We start from the raw sequence: 21771 nt of genomic DNA, 5'->3' as shown, positions 1-21771 counted from the left end.
GTTGGGGTGGCAGTCACTAAAATAAAGGCGGTTTTCTTTGTGGCGAGATCTATTTACGAAATTTCAATCACCAACTTTCTCATCCGAATGCGAAAATATTTTGTTGACACCACCTACGTAGGGAGAAATGATCATCATAATAAAATATGAGAACTCAAAGCTCGACCGTAAAGATTTAGGTGTTCCTTTTTCCCATGAGCCATTTGAGAGTGGAATGGTAGAGAAGTAGCATAAAAATGGTTCGATGAACCCTCTGCCAGGCACTTAAGTGTGAACTGCAGAGAAACCATGTAGATGCAGATGTAGAATGCCAGTTCAGATATTCACAGCAAAACGTACTTGATGATGTGACTCATCCCACATATAGTTGTTCCTGCTGCTTGAAACACCATCATGATAAATGAGACCTCATCAGTAAACAGCACGATTTGGCGGAAATCTGGTCGATCAATCCATTGTTGGAACAACCACTGACACAAAGCAACCCTAGATGCAAAGTCAGTCACAATCATTGCATGGACTCGTGAATGATATGGGTGTAACTGTTATTCGTACCATATCGCTGCATGCCAGTATGTGCAGTGCCCATTTCACATGCAATATGACTAATACTTGTAATGGGGTCCAGTGCAAAATGTTCCATCACCTCCTCTTCAAAATCGGGTGTGCGAGTGGTCGGCCTGTTGCCAGGTCCTGCATTCGTCGATTGAAAGGAATGAACACTCGTCACGACAGATGATGCCTGTTAGGGAATTTTTCCCTGTACGCCTTTCAGCAGCAAGAGCATTGCAACGTACTTCACCATACATAGGTGCATGTCAGTGAGTTATGACAAACTGTAGTGGTACTGCTCCATTGTATTGTAGTGTATGTCTCTGAATAGTAGTGAGTAATGAATGGATCAGTTGTTGATTCACAACACACTCCGTCATGGGACAATGTAAATGCAATACAACAGAGCCACCTTATGGACGAGGAAAGTAAACAAAATCTGCATCATGGATTCCTGGTAATCAGACTCACTCTCCTTGTTTCCTTGCAGGAAATAAAGGATGCACTTGTAAATAAACAGCACAGTATGTGTAAGCTTGTAAGCATATTAATTGTAAATAAGCTGGAAAACAGTAGCGTTAGACAAAGCAGTAGACAAGTTTACTTCCATATCTCTTTATGCTGGCTTCTCCGATCCCGAGTTCCCTACCTCAAATTGTTCGGTGGAGCATTCTCTACATTCTGTTGTATTTTTGCACAACCAGATTTTAAAATGAGACATTTCTAGGGGCAGATGTGGACTTTGAATACATTTTATTGGTTATGAAGTGTAGACTAAAACTGAGAGGGGGGAAAAAATGGAATTAAGGAGATGGGAGTTGGATAAGTTGAAAGAACCAGAGGTTGTTGGGAATTTAGGGAGCATTAGGCAACGGTTCATTAGAACAGGGGAAAGGAATACTTAGAAGATGAATGGGTATCTTTAACAAATAAAATAGTGAAGGCAACACAGGATCAAATAAGTAAAAACACAAGGCCTAATAGAAATCCTCAGATAACACAAGAGATATTGAATTTAATTGATGAAAGGAGCAAAATTTAAAAATGCAGCAAATGAAGCAGATGAAAGAGAAAACAAACATTTAAATAATGAGACTGACAAGAAGAGTAAAGCGGCTAAGCAGGAATGGCTAGAGGTCAAATAGTTACCACCTGTACAAAAACTAATTAGAGACCTTTGGGAAAAAGAGAGACTGCTGTATGAATATCAAGAGCTCAGATGGAAAACCAGTCCAAAGCAAAGAAGGGGAAGTTGAAAGGTGGAAGGAATATATAGAGTGTTGTGACTTGGCAAGACAGCCAAGCCACTAAGAGATAGCCGAAAGGTACGCGTTTAAGCTCACGCAGGCTGGCGTGAGGTCTGGAACAGTTAAAGGAATTGAGTCTAGTAAAAAAAAGTACGGAGCTTCTGGAATACTTAACTTTAATCCATAATTTGTGAACATTGGTCTGACGGTACATGCATCACAAGATAAATAGCAAATGATAATGGCGCCTTGCTAGGTCCTAGCAATTGACGTAGCTGAAGGCTATGCTAACTGTCGTCTCGGCAAATGAGAGCGTAATTTGCCAGTGAACCATCGCTAGCAAAGTTGGCTGTACAACTGGGGCGAGTGCTAGTTAGTCTCTCTAGACCTGCCGTGTGGCGGCGCTCGGTCTGCAATCACTGATAGTGGCGACACGCGGGTCCGACGTATACTAATGGACCGCGGCCGATTTAAAGGCTACCACCTAGCAAGTGTGGTGTCTGGCGGTGACACCACATAGAGGATGTACACAAAGGAGATGAACTTGAAAGCAATATTATAGAAAGGGAAGTGGACATTGAAGAACATGAGATGAGAGATATGATACTGACAGAAGAATCTGACAAAGCTCTAAAAGACCTAAGTTAAAACAAGGCCTCTGGGCAGACGATATTCCATCAGAACTACTGATAGCCTTGGGAGAGCCAGCCATGACAAAACTCTTCCATCTGATGTGAATCTTCAGGTTTTCGCAGCGCAAAGACTGCTCCATTAAATTTCGGGAATGCAGCCGCATAAATTCTGCTTCTTCTTCTAATATTTCGGCTGTATATCTTTCAGCCATCTTCAGAGAGAGCCGTACGACTCTCTCTGAAGATGGCTGAAAGATATACAGCCGAAATATTAGAAGAAGAAGCAGAATTTATGCGGCTGCATTCCCGAAATTTAATGGAGCACTCTTCCATCTGGTCTGCAAGATGTACCAGACAGGTGAAATACTGTTGGAGTTCAAGAAGAATGTAGTAATTCCCATTCCAAAGAAAGCAATTGCTGACAGGTGTGAAAATTACTGAACTATCAGTTTAATAAGTCATGGCCGCAAAATAATAACATGAATTCTTTACTGAAGAATGGAAAAAACTGCTAGAGGCTGACCTCAGGCATGACCAGTCTGGATACTGCAGAAATGTAAGAGCACACGAGGCAGTACTTACCCTACAACTTATCTTAGAAGATAGGTGAAGGAAATGCAGACCTACATTTATCAAACAATGGAAAATCCAGGATGGAATGTAATACGCATCTCCACAATATGATGAGTAGCAACTTTTCTTCCTACAAACCTATATTTATAGAACTTGCAGACTTAGAGAAAGAGTTTGACAATGTTGACTGAAACACTCTCTTTGAAGTTCTGAAGGTAGCAGGGCTAAAATACAGGAGCAAAGAGCTATTTACAACCTGTACAGAACACAGGCAGCAGTTATAAAGGTTGAAGGGTATGAAAGGGAAGCAGTGGTTCAGAAGGGAGTGAGACAGGGTTGGAGCCTATCCCTGATGTTAATCAAGATGTACATTGAACAAGCAATAATGGAAACCAAAGACAAATTTGGAGTAGGAATTAAAATTCAGGGAGAATAAATAAAAACTTTGAGGTTTGCCGATGACATTGTGATTCTGTCAGATACTGCAAAGGACTTGGAAGAGCAGTTGCTTGGAGAATGGACATGTCTTGAAAGGGGGATGTAAGACAAACATTAACAAAAACAAAACAATGATGATGGAATGTAGTCTAATTGGATCAGTTGATGCTAAGGGAATCAGATTAGGAAACAAACCACTTAAAGTAGTAGTTGAGTTTTGCTATTTGGGCAGCAAAATAACTGATGATGGCCATTGTAGAGAGGATATAAAATGCAAACTAGCGGTGGCAAGTAATACATTTCTGAAGAAGAGAAATAGGTTAATTTCAAATATAGATTTAAGTGTTAGGGAATATTTTCCGAAGACATTTGTCTGGAGTGTAGCCACGTACGGAAGTGAAACACGGATGATAAACAGCTTACACAAAAAGAGAGTAGAAGCTTTTGAAATGTGATACTGTAGAAGAATGTTGAAGATTAGATGGGTCAATTCATGTAACTAATGAGGCTGAACAGAATTGGGAGACAAGAAATTTGTGGTATAACTTGACCAAAAGAAGGGATCGGTTGATAGAACACATTCTGAGACATCAAAAGATCACCATTAGTACTGGGGGGAAACGTGCATGTGCATCGGGGGGCAGGGGAGTAGGGGGGGGGGGGGGGGGGGGGGGGGTCCTCGAGGGAGACCAACACACAAATACTGTAAGCAGATTCAGAAAGCTGTAGGTTGTAGTAGTCATTCAGAGATGAAGAGGCTCACACAGGATAGAGCAGCATGGAGGGCTGCATCAAACCAGTCTTCAGGCTGAAGATAATAATAACAACTGCAACAATTTCAATTTTTCCTCAATAGACACACTTTATAGCACAATACCAGAGAAAAAAATTGGGGCTGGGCAGGAAGGGGGGGGGGAGACACAGGGACTGAGCAATTCCACGTGCTGTTATAAACAGTAGGCCTGATAATAAACATCACAGCAAATGCAACATGAGGTAGTGTTCCTTACAAAAGTATAGTGAGAAGACAAAAAAATACCACCAGAAACACACCACCTTGACGCTAAAATAAAATTTAAAAAGAAAATATGACTAGTGCTGCATAAGCAAATTCAACACTTCTGAATGATTCCAGTAGAGAGTAAACATATTCGTAGGACCACCTTCAATTATTAAGACAACAAGGAACAAACCTGACACTGTTGGAATTTCTTCATACACGTAAAAAACAGTGATGAAACTACTAATGCTCAGCCATGATTATTTAGTAGACATCAGTTTAAAGAGTTAGGCATTCTGACTGCTGCTTGGCTCTGAGCACTACAGGACTTAACATCTGTGGTCATCAGTCACTTAGAACTACTTAACCCAACTAACCTAAGGGCATCACACACATCCATGCCCGAGGCAGGATTCGAACCTGCGACCGTAGCGGTCACCCAGTTTCAGATTGAAACCCCTAGAACCACACTGCCACACCGGCCAGCTCTGACTGTTGCTTCAAGGCATATTTATTACCTCATAAAGTTTGTTGTAAATAATCCAATACAGTTCAAAAGGAATAATGCTGTACATAATTTATAATATCAGAAGAAAACATGACATTAATTACGTCACATTAAAGTGTCTTTATAGCACAAAACCTGGTGAACAATGTGGCAAGCAAAATTATTTACCATTTATCCAGTGATATACAATCTCTGACAGACAGCAAAATAAAATTAGGAAACAAACTGAAAAAGTTCCTCCTTGACAACACCAGAAATGAATTTCCATTATTGTAATGTGGAAGAGGCAGTGGGTAGGAATTACGAAGTCACATCTGTTTGTAAACAATCAGCATAAAGGTGCATACTTGCATAGTAATACTGCCTCATCTGAACTTCAAAACACTTATCATGACTCCAAAAAAGTTGTATGTTTCTTGACTTTAACTTCAGTTACATAAAAAAATCTTTGTCCTAATTCAAAAATACATAACAAAAAAAATGTACTAATAAATTACTGTTTTAAGTAGCTGATCTTGCAAATTATAGTATTAAAGCCTTTTACTTCTATATAATCTCATAACCTCTGTTATAAACCATTCTGAATCTTAAAACAGCCGTTCTATATGTTTTGAATAGATAAAACTTGTTTTGACTTCAATATAAAATTGTTACAACTCAGAACCCCAACAATTTCTTCCCCCCCCCCCCCCCCCCCCCCCCCCACCACCATTTGAAAGGTAATTTTATGCTGTTTTCAAAAAATTTTTGTAGCTCTGTCAGTTTCAGTGTTTAATTTAGAACAAAACAGTGAAAATTTCAAGGCTCTAGCTTCAAAACTAACTATTTTGCTTCAAATTCTGTAAAAGCATGCATGCTTTAGTTACGTCTTAATCGCCCTCGGAAATACAAGTGGCCGAAACTTTAAACGGTGATAACTCAGAGACAACTTGTTAGAATTTGATGAAACTTTGAATATTTTCTTATCTTTATGCATACAATTCAATTATAAATTTTCATAAACATGTGTGACACGAGGGTCCCTGGATGACTTAGTATGGAATGACCTCATTGCAATTTATTGAGCAAATGGTCCATGAAACTAACTAAAGAATAACTGTGTGATAAAGACTGTCCTCCAGCCTTAGCTCTTTCAAGTCTGTCTGTTAAAAGGTGAAAAATTTCCTTGGGATTAGCAGCTCATTCTTTATGGGTAGCTGTAATGAGGTCACTCACTAATGTGAAGCTTTACAGTCTAGCTCGATAATGAGAAATACTGCAAACGTTCAATTCGGATTCAAGTCATGGCTCCACTTAAATGTTAGTCCATTAATGATGTGTTTCAACTTTTCAACTAAGCAATACTAACAGACACATTCCTATGTTTACCTATATACATAAGTTAACATTAGATTTTTATCAAATGACACTTTCACGTGGGAAAACTATAATCTGCAAGGAGGCAACACCTGGGCAGCACATTCAGGAGACAAAAATCTAAATGTTACTGATAGATTTAAAACTGTAATTCCTTCTTCAGAGATGAAATATGGATAAGTTGGGGAAGGTTAGGAAGGAGTTCGTCACTCAAGACTCCAGAAAGAGAACCCACCTGTTGTCATGACAAATGCTCTTATGAGAATACATACTCCACTTTTTAGATTAGATTAGATTTACCTTCATTCCAACTGATCCATAGTGAGGAGGTCCTCCAGGACGTAGAACATGCCCGAAAAACAATAATACATCACAAATATTTACAATTAAAACAAATAAGCTAATGTACCTACCACAGGTCCCAAGTGGAATGATGGTCATTTTTCCTTTTTTCTTAATAAATGCGAGCTATATGAAATGATAATTTTACAGCACTCATTTACTAAGAGCGGATTAATGCGCTGAATTTAAAATTTTAAAAAAGTTTTTTTTTTTTATAAGGTAAAAAAATATAATAGAATTACTACAATACTTATTTACAATGAACACATTACTGCACTGAAATGGTGTAGAGAGTATTGTGTGTGTGTGTGTGTGTGTGTGTGTGTGTGTGTGTGTTAAAGAACTGGGGTTCACACAAGACAACATAAACAATAGAGAACAGTTTAGAAACATCATAAAGAAACACACACTTAAACAAGGACGTACGGAGAACAGAACGGGTAAAGATGGTCAGAAGAACGCAAGAGAGAACACAGTGAACGTATGAAGCGAAGCAAAAAAATCAAAGTACGATCGCTCTCTCAAAAGGGAATAATCGAAAATAATACACACACACACACACACACACACACACACACACACACACAAAGCAGTTGGTTCTAATGAGATATTCATCAATGGAGTAAGAGTTGACCACCAATAAATCCCTAAGGCTTTTCTTACACCGAATTTCATTGGTTGTTAAGCTTTTTATGGCTGCTGGCAAGTTATTGATAATGTGTGTTCCTGAATAATGTACAGCTTTTTGTACAACAGTAAGTGACTTTAAATCCTTGTGAATATCACTCTTATTTCTCATATTGATTCCATGAACTGAGCTGTCGGTTTCAAAAAGTGATATATTTTTAATCACAATTTTCACTAAGCAATAAATATATTGGGAAGCAGTACTTACTATCCCTACTTTCCTAAAACAGGGCCTCTGCAGGCTGTTCTCAAGTTCACACCACATATAACTCTTACTGCATTTTTGTGCCCAGAAAACTTTAGCTTGGCTTGATGAATTACCACAAACAATAATACCATATGACATTATGCAGTGAAAATAAGCATAGTATGCTAGCTTTTTCATTTTCATATCCCATATGTCTGACAGAATTTCCATTACAAACAGAGATTTGTTTAGATGCTTCAGCAGTTCTGTGCTGTGCTCCTCCCAGTTGACTTTATTATGAAGCTGTAATCCCAAGAATTTAACACTGTCAACTTCTTCTATCTGCTTGTTATCATATGTTAGTCATACTTGTGGGACACCCCTTCCAAGTTCTGAACTGCATGTAGTGTGTTTTTTCAAAGTTTAGTGACAGAGAATTGGCTAGAAAACTGTGATTAATGTAAGATTACACAAAAATTGAAGGAACAATTAATGCAAATTAGATGTAAACGATTCACCTGCAGTTAAGTTGGGCATACAACTCTATAACTATTAACATTAATGAAAATTTCCTCCAATATTAAAAGTACATACTTCAGAAAAAAAATAACTTTCACTGCCATAATGACAGACTGACACAGTACGTTCTATTCGAAACTGTAGCTTGGAAAGCACAGTGATTTACTGATATTTGTTTGATCCCATTTGACTAGGCCTATATAATTCACAGTATACTTATAATATACGGCAAATGCTCATTTCATCCAACAAATATTAGCCTAAGTAGAACTTTACTGTCTGAGTGGCGTTTAATGTAGTGTAATGGGCAGTTTTGGAAAGCACCAAAGAATTAAATTTAAGGTAAATAAACTAATTTCAAACTTACCATTTCGTACAATGTGTGACGAAAATTTAATGTTAACCAACTGTGGTGGAGTCGTATCGTTGCAGCAGACACCAACACGGGTTTCGCTCTTTTCGCCAATCGTTGAGTTTTGTTTATTTTGAAACGTTTCCACAGACCAAAAATGAGTAAGGAGAAGTAGAAGAAATGGGATACATCGGAAGTGTCTCTGCCTTAACCTCACTTTCAGTTTCATTCTTGTATCACAATTCGGCTACAGACTGGAGAACATCTTGTTTTCTACGGGGTTATTGGCGTCGTTTGAAGGCACTATGATAATGTGTATCACTGTTTTCCTCTTGCAGTCATGTCTATATGGGTAATAGCGTCCTTTTCTTACGAGTCGTTTGTGCGTAACTGCAGTTACATTTCAGAAATATACGCTTCTCGGAATTCATGCTGTAACATTTGCGAGGGCCATCATGTTTTACTAATGCACTTCTCAGACACACACACCCTCTCACACTACCACACGCAATCGGCCATGTCCATCCACTGTTTTTGTGTTTTATAAACACAAGGCAAGTACGGAAAAAAACAGGGCACGTGACCACAATTTAGTCTCCACTTTATTATCTCTTGCCACAGACTATAACAGTTCTTTTTACTGTTGTTTGCTTGTATTCCATCACGACGACGACGCTCTTCCTTTACACAATGAAGATTATTAATATAACAGTGCAGACATACAACTGTTTCTTGCGTAGTCGAGTGGGGCTTACTACATGTTCCCCTATGTATGAGCCAAAGGGATGTTTTCTCATCATCAGTGTTTTTATTTACAGTCATATTATTAAATTCCAGTCCATTGGAGTTTTCAAACGTGAGGCAAGCTACAGCGAGCTTGAGGAAGCCATCATTCTGCGATTTCTGTCCTTCCTATTAGGATTAAGTAGCCCACGTGCGTTATGAGAACGACGACCACCCGTTTAATACGTACATTAATGATTGAGAATGCAGAAATATTCACTGCAAACACTGCGGTCAGCTTTGAACACCTAATACGTTAATGTCGATTTACAGTTACCGAAACGTCAAACCATTCTACAATGACTTTCAAATGACGGACATTCACACAAACCTTCAATGGAATGGAGCGGGACGGAACGGAAAGTAATGGCCAGGGCACGTTTCTCGGGAATATAGTTTTGAAGTTGTTGTTGGTGTAGGGAACGGGGTCGTCGTTTACTAACATAGGCAATAAATCTATTTTCACTGCCTTCACAGCAGTGGATATTGTACTTTTACATCTAATTAAGACCCGTCCGCACGTAACGATCTGTTTGCGCAGAACTCAGTGCAAATGGATATGCATGCAGTAGCTCCACACCTACATCTACACTCTGCAAATCACCGTAAGGTGCATGGCAGAGGATATGTCCCATTGTAAATGTTACTAGGGTTTCTCTCTGTTCAATTCACGTATGGAGAGTGGGAAGAATGCCTCTGTGTACGCAGTAATTATTCTAATTTTATCCTCACAATCCCTATGTGAGCGATCCGTAGGGGATTGTAGTATATTACTAGAGCCGTAATTTAAGCCGGTTCTTGAAACTTTTTAATAGTCTTTCTCGGGATTGTTAACGTGTATCTTCAAGAGCGTTCCTGTTCAGTTTCTTCAATATCTCTGTGACACTCACCCACAGATTAAACAAACACTTGACCATTTGTGCTGCTCTTCTGTATATGGTATAAATTCAACACCCCTACTAGTACTATCTGGTATGGATCCTACACACTTGAGCGACATTCTAGAACTGGTAGCACAAGTGATTTGTAAGCAATCTCCTTTCTATACTGATTGCACTTCCCCAGTATTCTACCAATGAAGCAAAGTCTATCACCCACTTTGCCTACGACTGACCCTGTGTGATCATTCCATTTCATATCCGTACAAAGTGTTACTCCCAGGTATTTGTATGAGTTGACCAATTCCAACAATTACTTATCGATAGGATACTACATTTTTTCGTTTCGTGAAGTGCAAAATTTTACATTTCTGAACATTTAGAAAAAGTTGCCAATATTTGTTCCATTCTGAAACCTTGTCAAGATCTAACTCAATGTTTATCCAGAGACTTTATTATAGAAGCTGCATCATCTGCACGAAGCCTGATTTTACTATTAATATTGTCTGCAAAGTCATTAATATACACTCCTGGAAATGGAAAAAAGAACACATTGACACCGGTGTGTCAGACCCACCATACTTGCTCCGGACACTGCGAGAGGGCTGTACAAGCAATGATCACACGCACGGCACAGCGGACACACCAGGAACCGCGGTGTTGGCCGTCGAATGGCGCTAGCTGCGCAGCATTTGTGCACCGCCGCTGTCAGTGTCAGCCAGTTTGCCGTGGCATACGGAGCTCCATCGCAGTCTTTAACACTGGTAGCATGCCGCGACAGCGTGGACGTGAACCGTATGTGCAGTTGACGGACTTTGAGCGAGGGCGTATAGTGGGCATGCGGGAGGCCGGGTGGACGTACCGCCGAATTGCTCAACACGTAGGGCGTGAGGTCTCCACAGTACATCGATGTTGTCGCCAGTGGTCGGCGGAAGGTGCACGTGCCCGTCGACCTGGGACCGGACCGCAGCGACGCACGGATGCACGCCAAGACCGTAGGATCCTACGCAGTGCCGTAGGGGACCGCACCGCCACTTCCCAGCAAATTAGGGACACTGTTGCTCCTGGGGTATCGGTGAGGACCATTCGCAACTGTCTCCATGAAACTGGGCTACGGTCCGCACACCGTTAGGCCGTCTTCCGCTCACGCCCCAACATCGTTCAGCCCGCCTCCAGTGGTGTCGCGACAGGCGTGAATGGAGGGACGAATGGAGACGTGTCGTCTTCAGCGATGAGAGTCGCTTCTGCCTTGGTGCCAATGATGGTCGTATGCGTGTTTGGCGCCGTGCTGGTGAGCGCCACAATCAGGACTGCATACGACCGAGGCACACAGGGCCAACACCCGGCATCATGGTGTGGGGAGCGATCTCCTACACTGGCCGTACACCACTGGTGATCGTCGAGGGGACACTGAATAGTGCACGGTACATCCAAACCGTTATCGAACCCATCGTTCTACCACTCCTAGACCGGCAAGGGAACTTGCTGTTCCAACAGGACAATGCACGTCCGCATGTATCCCGTGCCACCCAACGTGCTCTAGAAGGTGTAAGTCAACTACCCTGGCCAGCAAGATCTCCGGATCTGTCCCCCATTGAGCATGTTTGGGACTGGATGAAGCGTCGTCTCACGCGGTCTGCACGTCCAGCACGAACGCTGGTCCAACTGAGGCGCCAGGTGGAAATGGCATGGCAAGCCGTTCCACAGGACTACATCCAGCATCTCTACGATCGTCTCCATGGGAGAATAGCAGCCTGCATTGCTGCGAAAGGTGGATATACACTGTACTAGTGCCGACATTGTGCATGCTCTGTTGCCTGTGTCTATGTGCCTGTGGTTCTGTCAGTGTGATCATGTGATGTATCTGACCCCAGGAATGTGTCAATAAAGTTTCCCCTTCCTGGGACAATGAATTCACGGTGTTCTTATTTCAATTTCCAGGAGTGTACTTCATGAACAGCAAGGATCCCAACACACCTCCACGGGCACATCCAAAGTTACTTCTACATCTGAACGCTGCATCCTCCCCACGAAAGTCCACAGTCCAGTCAAAATTTCACGTAATAACCCATGTGATCGTACTTTCGAGAGTAAGCGTAGGTGTGGTACTGAGCCAAATGCTTTTCAGAAATCGAGGAATACTGCATCTACCTAATTGTCTTGATTCGCTGCAAATGAGGTGTGTTTATACGAACAGGTTCAACTACTATTTCGCAAATAAAAACCTCAACGTTTATTTCATTTATTCAGAAACAGAGGAAAATGTATTACGGTCTGTGTTCGCAAATTGTGTTTTTAAAAAAGAAAAAGCAGACAAAATGCCAGAAAAAGAAAGACAGAACAAAATTGTCTACTTAAGGGAAAGTAGTTTCCTCACATAAATTTACTTCACGAGTTGGAGTGCGAAATCGACGACTTGCGCAGTTATTCGAGAATCAATTTAGAAAAGTATAATTATCTTTTGATGCTCATAACTCCTAGTATAATACGGAAAAGAACTTGTATGAGGAGAGCCATTTGTCCACACAAGCGGCTGACGGTAACGTTAATATTTCTGGCAATAGGAGCTACTAGGTTCCAGAATTTGCTTCTGCAATTTCAAACCAAGAATTAAGTGAAATCGTACCCAACACACATGAGCTATTTATGCTGTCCTGAAGGAGATTTCACAAAGTAAAGTAATGTACCTCTATACTGATAAGTTACGGATAATATTTTTACTGTCTTAGTCATGTTTGAGACAAGGTATATTCTTTGTAGTTATAAATGTGGCCAGTGACCTATAGATCAGTTTGTTTTTAATGCGAGATTTTCATTTCCTTGTCTAAAGTCTACTAGCAACTTTTGCTCCAGAATATAAAGTTCCAATCTGAACTCTACACTGGGACTCATAGCATAACTGGAAAGTTTTACTTGTAGTACTATGTTATTGAATTCTATAGTTCACCTCTGATTAACTCTTCTTATAAACCACATATTGCATAAAGAAGTGTAATAATAGGTATGTCCGTGAAGGCACAGTTGCAAGATCGGTAATTTCCAAGAATGACTGCCTATCGAAATCGCGCGTTCCAAACGATACATATCGAACGTGCGATCATAAACCGATAATGCAGCTCTGGTGGCGGGCCTTATGATCAATTATTTGTGACCGTCATTTTCATCTGTTTCCGTCGTTCCCTCAGTTGCTCTAAATTACATACTTCCGAGAGTTATTTGTGAGTTGCAAGGGAAACCCAGACGATTTATGTCGGTAGTGAGTGGGATGTCTGGTGTTCTTGACATTTCTTCAGCTGCTTCTCTGACATGGAAAAATCTAATTCCATGCTTCTCCAGGGTAGAAAATTGTTTGAGTCTTTGTCGCAAATATGGAGTACTACCGGACTAGGAAACGAGGGACTATGTAGACTGTGGTGATGCTAAGTGTATAAAACTCCGTAAGAAGAGTTTCGATGGTGACATCGTTACAGTTTCATTGCCGATAGTGCGGGAAACGAACGGGTATCAGGAAGAATACATGATTCGACTCTTCCAAATTCTTCATACAGACCAGCATAATTCTTCTATCTTGCTGGATTCGAGAGTACACCTTGTAAGCAACAGCATCGGAAAGTGACTTATCTGCTAATACCGTGTGCGACTATTTCGGGTTTTGCAGAGAAGTGTGTTATGTGGTAGTGGAGCGACAGTGTACCAATTGGTGCACGGAGTGAAGTTGTGGAAGTGGACGAATCTCACATAGCAAGAAGGAAGAACCAGAGAGGATGACCTTCAAAGAGTGAAATCCATCGTATTTGGATATTTGGTGGAATTGAACAAGAGACCTGGAAGTGTTTTATTGAGAGAATACTGTCCAGAGACAAGGTCACTTTAGTGTGTCTGATAAAGCACTTCATACTGCCTGGTAGAAAGCTCATCACAGGCGGGTTTCAGTCCTACAAGACACTCAAAGCAGAGGGATTCGACCACGAGTTCGTCAACCACGCTGTAGAGTTGGTGTTTTCGGATGACCCTACTCTGCACACGTAGAACATCGAGCGGCTATGGAAATCTGTGAAGTCTTCCATTAAAAGAGAAGAGCGTCCACTACAAAGAGACGAACTATACTTGTTTCAGTACCTCTAGTTCCACAACTTGCGTTTGCAAGGAAAAGTTAAAGAATGTGATACTCTACTCATATTTTTGCATGATATTGGCAGAGTTTACCTAGGTTACTGCAAAAAGGGAATGCTTCCCGTAACGTGCACATCACATGGACTTTCACTTGACAACAACACCGACGACGAGTAAGGTAAGTCGTCTCCTTTGCAATTACAGGTATTTTTGTAACGCTCTTCTTTTGTTGTTTCTGTAGTGACAACCGGAAACAGACTCATAGCTCTCGCCACCAGAGTCACATGATCGATTTAAGATCTCACGTTCGATATGTATCGTTTGGACCCCTGCGACTTCGATAGGCAATCATTCTTGGAAACTACCCCAAGATCTTCCATTATTAGCTTATACACAACATTCTGACTGCACTCTTCTTTAGATCAAATAGGGCTTACTTTTTATTGCTACGCTGTCACAACTGACACGTTCCACATCATTACAAAGTGTCGGTTTCATGATCTATGGAACAAGTACTAATCTTATTTAATCTCTAATCACATTAAATTATGGCATATGACAGCACTGAGTGAAAGTATGCTAGCAATCCCTTGGCACCAGATCGAATAGGTTTCGTTACTTTCCTTAGCTCTGTGTGGCAAACAGTCCCGCAACGACTCTTTTTATTATGTACCATTCCCTGTTTGCTGTAGAGTCAACCGCTCGTAATTTCTCTGTTAAAGAAATGTAAGCAACTGCTATACTCTCTTCTTTTAGTTTTCCACAAACATGTATAACTCCTATTCCGTTCGGGGTAATTCGACAATGAACTATCTAGAACACTGGCGTGTATCTGCCTATTAAAATTTATTCTGTGGCAAGATGAGAAACCCTGACTGAACAAACGACTGACTCAAACACGTTTTAGCACCAGATTTGCGACGATTTCCTGTTCACATACTCCAACTTGTCTGTACAGATGTGATTTGACACACAGATATGAGCAATTTCGTTGAACACATACTGGCTGTCCAATCTCGTCATGTCACGTCAAAACATTTCACAATACATTTCAAATGGCGGCATAAAACAAGTCGTTACGTTACGTCACGTCAACGTCTCTCAAGATGAAAGTTCTGATAGTGCCGTCGTCTGTTAAAACTGGAAGTTAACTTATTTCCGCCTCGCTCACTCATGCTGCAGTAGTGCATTTTGTGCTTTTTGTTAGGACATTTAAATTGATACCCATAGCTTACTCTTCACTTGTTCTTGTTACAGTCACTCTGTGGTTGTTATGTGATCATGTGTTTTTCGTCACAGCAGTGCACGTATAGATTTTCATTAAAGAAACAGTCCTTTCACAAAGCTTTCACCATTGCTAAAATTAAAATGCCCAATAAATATTTATGGACCCAGGACTAGGTATGAAAGCAACATTTAATAAATGTTAAAAGCATATGTCGTGCGCGAAAATCCGGAGTCTGTAAGTTACGTGTGTACTGATAGCTTTTTTTTTCTTTTGTTTTCGTCAGTTCATTGTTCGCAAGTCGAGACTGCCATTAATTTTATAAGGTCAGGTTTAAACTTGAGTGATACAACGTCATCTGAACTCTCGTTAGTTCGAGAAGTTGATTGGACGAGAAAATCATTCGACATGCAAATTTGCCATGAAGGAGTATTTAGTTCATAATGGACTGTACAATATTGTAGAAAATTCTCCTTTGGATCCGATGAAACTGTACAATATTGCAGAGAATTCTCCTTTGGATCCGACGAAACTGGACGATTATCGGAAGAAAAGAGACTGAAAAGCACATCCCCAGATTGTAATCTGACGAATTATTCCCATGTATAGGACACAAATACTACAGCAGAAAGTTAGGAAGAACTCTGTTCACAGATGGTAAATCTTTTGTTCATTAAAATAGAACTGCTCTCGCAGCTTTAAGCCGCATCATAAGATGAACAATGTTAAAAGATCATAGGCATACACATCGCTCCTAGTCAAAAGTTAATATTCGGGTAATATCGCTATAATATTGACGATATCCTCTGAATAGTATCTTTTAACTAGGAGCTATGTGTATGCCTATGATCTTTGAACATTGTTCACCTGATGATGCAACTTAAAGCCGCGAAAGCAGTCCTATTTTAATGAACAACAATTTTGCCACCTGTGAGCGGAGTCCTTCCTAACGTTATGCTTTTCAACAGCTGCGTTTGCCAGGAATACAAAATAGTTTGTGACTACAGCAGAAGCTTGGAGGGCCCTGCAAAAAGCTTGGAAGACTCTGGACTTAAACATAGTGTGGGTTTCTTAGAATATTAACCAGAACCCAATTAGAAAAACGCAAATCGGTAGACGACTAGTTTGATGAAATCATATGACCAGTTGTAAATGAAATGAAATTCCCATGAGTGGAGACTGGATAAGGAATTTGCGCTGGATTACCCGATCATTATCAACCTATGATTATGTGACTCGAAAACAGTGATATGCACATCACTGAAGATTCTATTAAGGGGCTCCGGAAAGGCTCAAAATCATGAAAAGTTCAATTTTTACTTTTTTGCGTTTTCTGAATCTGTAGACTTACCTTTTAATAGATATATAATTTATTCAATTCCGAAGACTACAACTATTTTTAATTTTTTTTTTTGAAATGTGTTCTACATGGGCGTGACCCACTGTGGCGCTGTTCAACTGCTGTCAAATGGTGTTATTATTAACGTCCGTGTTCATCAGGTACATTTTAGTGATGTGAGATTAAGTATGTGTTGTGGCTAACCTGTGATGGTTCAATATATATCGCTGGTGTGATTCTCGATTGTTTCTTGTTTATTTACTCTTTAGTTATCTCGAAAATATTCGTAATTAATAATGTTTCTTGAGTCTCTGTTTTGTTGAAGTATAATAATGAGTAAAAGTAAAGTTATTAGAAATCCTCTGAAGGCTTTTAAGAAAAGGAGAAATGTTGGAAAGCCAAAGGTATGTGTTATTACTGTAAATAATAAAGGACGATAACCAAGTGAGTGAACCTAACCTCTGAAGTACACCTGCCCATAGCAGTCAAAGTGGGAAAGAAAATACTTCACAGAAGAAGCGTGGTTCAATGAGTGAAAACTATGAATGTTTTATGGGCGAATCGGATGTGAATGAAATTTTTGATATGTCGATTCTCAAAGGAATTTTTTCAAACTGTATAAGATGTATTCATTGTAGTGAAGTTGGTCTGGAACTCTCCATAATAAAGCACGTAGGACTTGCTAGTGAAATACAACTGAAATGTGATAAGTGTTCATACATGACCACCTTTTGGAACAGTGTTGCAGTAACTGCAACTGAAGAAAATGGTAGCAAAATCTACGAACACAACAACGAGCGATGCTTGCTTTAGACAAGGAACGCCTTCAGGCTGCAGACAGGGCTGTAAAGAGTCTAGAAATACAAGCGAGAGTAAACAGGAGGAGGAACAAGAGGAAGCTGGAGGAGGAGTTTGCAGAGGATGAAGATAATCCATCCTATGGACCTGGAATGCACTAAAAAGTTAATTCAATCTTTGTCACTCGATTCCCGAAACTTTTAGTTTCTCATACTAATTACATATTTTCTAAGGATCTTCCAAACATATTTGTTTCAAACTTTCAGTAAATGTTACACAGTACCTTCTGCATAATTTAACACAGCCTTTTTCCAAAAAACTGTATATTTTTGAATATATAAATAAAAAATTGCAAAAAAAGTTGTGAATTTTCATTACAATTGAAAAAAAATCATCTTTAATAACTGAACTAAAATTTTGTAAATTCCCTGTGTTAAGTTGTAGCCCATATTCCAATAAATAATCTGTAAAAAGTTCAACTTCCTACCTCAAATACTTTGTGAGGAAAGATGTAATTTATAAGCGTTATTTTAACATTGCAAGTATAGGGCGTTCCGGAGCCCCTTAAAGTAAAAGTACTATGTCAGACCTGAAGATGCAAATGGAAATGAAGAACTGGCGTTACACACAAATAAAGTCATAAAATGTGTATTATTAAATGCTACAAGTCCAATGAACCTGGTCATATTGCTAAATATTGTTCTAGCAAGGCAAAAAAGAGGAGGCTTGTCAATAAATAACTGAAACTAATCCCTATCTGAACGGACTTCAGAAAGCCCAATGGTACTGACGGACCCCAGTGTTATCCTGAGCTGATATGCGTCACTGGATGGGTGTATAGAGGAGCATACAAGTAGTACAACAAAGCCTGTTTTGCGCCACTTTTGATGTCAAATTAATTAAACTGATCAATTAACTACCCCCCCCCCCTGCACACTGGACAATGCGGGAAATTGAATTTTTGGCGTGGTAGTAAATAAAATGGCGGGAAATTCAAATTTATGTTGGGAATATCAAATTTTGTGTGTTCATCTTGAGGTTTGGATACCGACTAGGCTAGTTCACAACACCCCCATCCAGAGGGCTCTTCTAGCCCTCCCCACACCCCTCTGATGACGTAATGCAGTATTTGGTGACGTCATCAGAGGTGGTATAAAGTAGACTCAGCACTTCCTCAGCCTCAGTCTTACTCAGTCAGCTAGCAGCAGTGGAAGATGAGTCATGAAGCATCAGCAGCAGCATTTGAGATCCAGCACAGCTGAGCAGACTAGGAAGAAGCAGAAAAGTAAGTGTAGCATATTTCCTCTTTGTCTGTAGTTAGCATTATTATTGGTTGTTTCATGTCTTGGTCTGTGTGTGGTTCTTCCTCCTCCTTGTTCAGTAATAGCCTTCAACCTGTTGAGGCTTGCAGGGGTGCTCACCAACTGTTTAAATAGTATTTGTTAGCTATTGTTCTTAATAAAATTGTGTTTTTGTTTTAAATCTGTTGAACGCTGCAGCAACCATGTGGGGAGCACAGTACTCCTGTTTGGGGACACCCTTCTACCCCACTTCCACCAACCACCCGGGGAGGAACAGTGCAAATAGTAATACAGAACTTGAGCGGGGTTTTTGGATCACCACAGCTGAGAGTGGCAAATAATGCCAGCAGATTCACTGAAATAACTTCAAGCAATTTTCTTAGTAATGGAAGTGTGGCATATGGCAATAACACTATATTATCCCAATTCATTGTATTCCAAACAAATTAACTGGAATCTAAGACCAGGCTTTATGCTTATCAGAGTAAGGAGCAGGGTGGCTGGGACCATTTGATTCCCTGGTTGACCATGGCTATTACACTGCTCACACTGAGAGTCATAAATCGACACCAGCCAGGTTACTTCTCAAGTATGAGGCAGCCACTCCAGTTTGCAATTTATGTTGAATAGAGGATATTTTGCCTGCAGGCAAGAATAAGTGTCAGGTGATTGCTCAGTGTAGATTAGGTGAGAAAACATTTGAGAGACACACAGGAGAGAAGCAATGCAGTATAATAAAGAGCACCAGCCAAGTTTTTACAGAGTTGAGGATGAGGTCTACACTAAGAACAAGGCTTCTGAGAGGGTTACTAGTAAGTTGTTACCAATGTATAAAGATCTGTTTCAAATAAGGAAATTTCTTACTGCCATTACAGTGTTGTTAAGTAACTGATGAGTGGGTAAGGACCTAAGAGCTCAACTGACTCAAATTAAGCCAGGTGCTAAAGACAGTTAAATGGGTTGCTTCTGCTGATCACTGAAATAAAGGCGGGGGAGTACACATTATGGTTGGCACAGTTCCAACATATGACCTAAGTTGGCAATACTTCCACCATCTGTCACTTACAAGATCGGTGGAAGGAGGAGGCAGACAGTTGTGATGGCTTTTTATGTAAACAGACGTTACAGCTGGTTTGGCATGTGTCCTTAATTTTATGCTCTGAAAGATTGGCTGTTGGATGTGCATATTTTTCCAGGTCTGTTCAACGGAAGAGTGTGCATTTGTGGTATATGTAGCCTGGGTTGCACTTGCTCTTTGTGCTAAAAGGTATTGTTATATTTGCTGAGTTCTGTCTTGGATGGCAATGGGTTGTATTGAGTCCACCAAAGAACTATGTCCCTGTATTAAAGCATACAGAGTGTTTCTTTGGGTGCTGACATTCCTGCTTGCTGTTTTCTGAATCCAAGCTGCAATTATGTGAATAACTAGCAGTTACTGGTATGTGTACTGATATTTATGCTGGCCAACAGCCGTAGTGAATGGACAAAGTGTCAAACTGCCTTGTACTAAGAACAGTGATTACTGGCTAATAATTATAATTTATTGCAGGTTTAATTCCTTTTACATTTATTTCTTGTAAGAATCGATGCACTAAATACCTGCCGCAAGTGGGAGGGAGAGTGATGCCAGAGCAGCATGCAGGCAACAAAGGAAGCTAACATTGTTATGCCTTATATTATCATAAATGTATCTATCATAATAGCCTTTTCTAGTGTTAGTTGGACATGTTAAAAGATAGTTTTCCCTGCGCTTTCTGTAATAGTCTCTAAGCAGCTTCAATCTCTGTGTTTGCATAAATATTTGCCAAAGAGAACCATATGATCAAGAGTTTTCTTTGGTAGTTATGGTCGGATGTGTGTATTACCTGCTTAATACCATTGCAGGAAAAGATGTTACCCAGGTATTCCACTGATGGATGAAAAAAGAGAGATTTCACAAGACTGCATTTCAGCCTCGTGGACTGGAGGGTGTGGAAAAGCTTCCGCAAGTTCTCTAAGCGCTGCGCAGTTGTGGCTCCTGCTACCACTGTGTCGTCCAGATAATTAATGGAGTCCACAATGTCCTGTAGCAGTTGCTCAAGAAATCTTTGAAAAGTAGCTGGGGGACTGATCACTCTGAAAACTAAGCATTTGAACCTATACAATCCATGTGAGTGTTGAGCACTGAGATCTTCTGTGGTTCTTCGTCCATGGGTAGATGTAAGTAAGCTTCCAAAAGAGGGTGATGGTGTTTGCACCCTACCAGTGTCACACTGGCTGTGGCAGCCGTAGTGAACCCCTCTCCCAGGTCTGATGTAACTGCTGCCACCTTGCCCAAGGACTCTAACCAAAGGCTGGGGAGCTTTCAAAGACTGGGTCCATTTTAAAATGTCCTCCAAAGAAGGGTTCTCGAATTGTAGATCTTTTTGATGCAACTCCTTATCCAGACTGCCTGAATGATGACATCCCTAATCATCACTTCTGCATATGATTCTTTAGTGGCATGAGTCACAAAATGGAAATTCCTACCGAGTCCGTGCATTTCAGCTGCCCATGTGTGATAGGGCTGGTTGACTGTTTATGTCACTAGTAAAACACACAGGATTCAATGTCAAGGTAGTAGCAATGAAAGTAGGTGGTTAACAGAGCACACATTTTGTCAAAATTCAGGTGTGCCAGTTCTGTAAGAGGGGCCAGTTTGCAGAAAAAATGGTATGTACTAGGCAATATCCATGACAGGAAAAATGATTTGACCACAGCTGGATCCATCACCTGGAACATGACGAGATGCTGCTGGAGGCTTTCTTATATGCCTCCTAACCGTCAACTGATTTATCATATGGAGGAAATGATAGTGGATATGCAGCTGACTGCCAGAAGGGCAAAGTGAACATCAAAGCGTCACGACATTCCAGTCCTTTTAACTGCTGATGGAGGAAATGCTGAAACTTGAGTTCCATCG

At 40.4% G+C, this 21771-nt stretch overlaps 1 protein-coding gene across 4 annotated transcripts in view; it reads right to left on the bottom strand.

The window, feature by feature from the left end:
* The window catches only part of LOC126483719 (membrane-bound transcription factor site-1 protease), a 132274-nt gene extending 123195 nt beyond the window's left edge, over window positions 1-9079 (bottom strand). For 3 of the 4 annotated variants that reach the window (XM_050106821.1, XM_050106820.1, XM_050106819.1), the window contains exon 1: window positions 8409-9076. In XM_050106821.1, the coding sequence (XP_049962778.1) occupies window positions 8409-8622 (214 nt within the window). In that variant the 5' untranslated portion in view covers window positions 8623-9076. Of the gene's footprint in view, window positions 1-8408 lie in introns of all 4 variants that reach the window. The other variant, XM_050106818.1, reaches the window with a different exon arrangement.
* Window positions 9080-21771: the final 12692 nt, after the last annotated feature.

The sequence above is a fragment of the Schistocerca serialis genome, chromosome 6, assembly GCF_023864345.2.
Source record: "Schistocerca serialis cubense isolate TAMUIC-IGC-003099 chromosome 6, iqSchSeri2.2, whole genome shotgun sequence".
Classification (NCBI taxonomy): domain Eukaryota; kingdom Metazoa; phylum Arthropoda; class Insecta; order Orthoptera; family Acrididae; genus Schistocerca; species Schistocerca serialis.
Note: the sequence above shows the minus strand (reverse complement) of the source record. Positions and strands in the feature narration are given on the sequence as shown.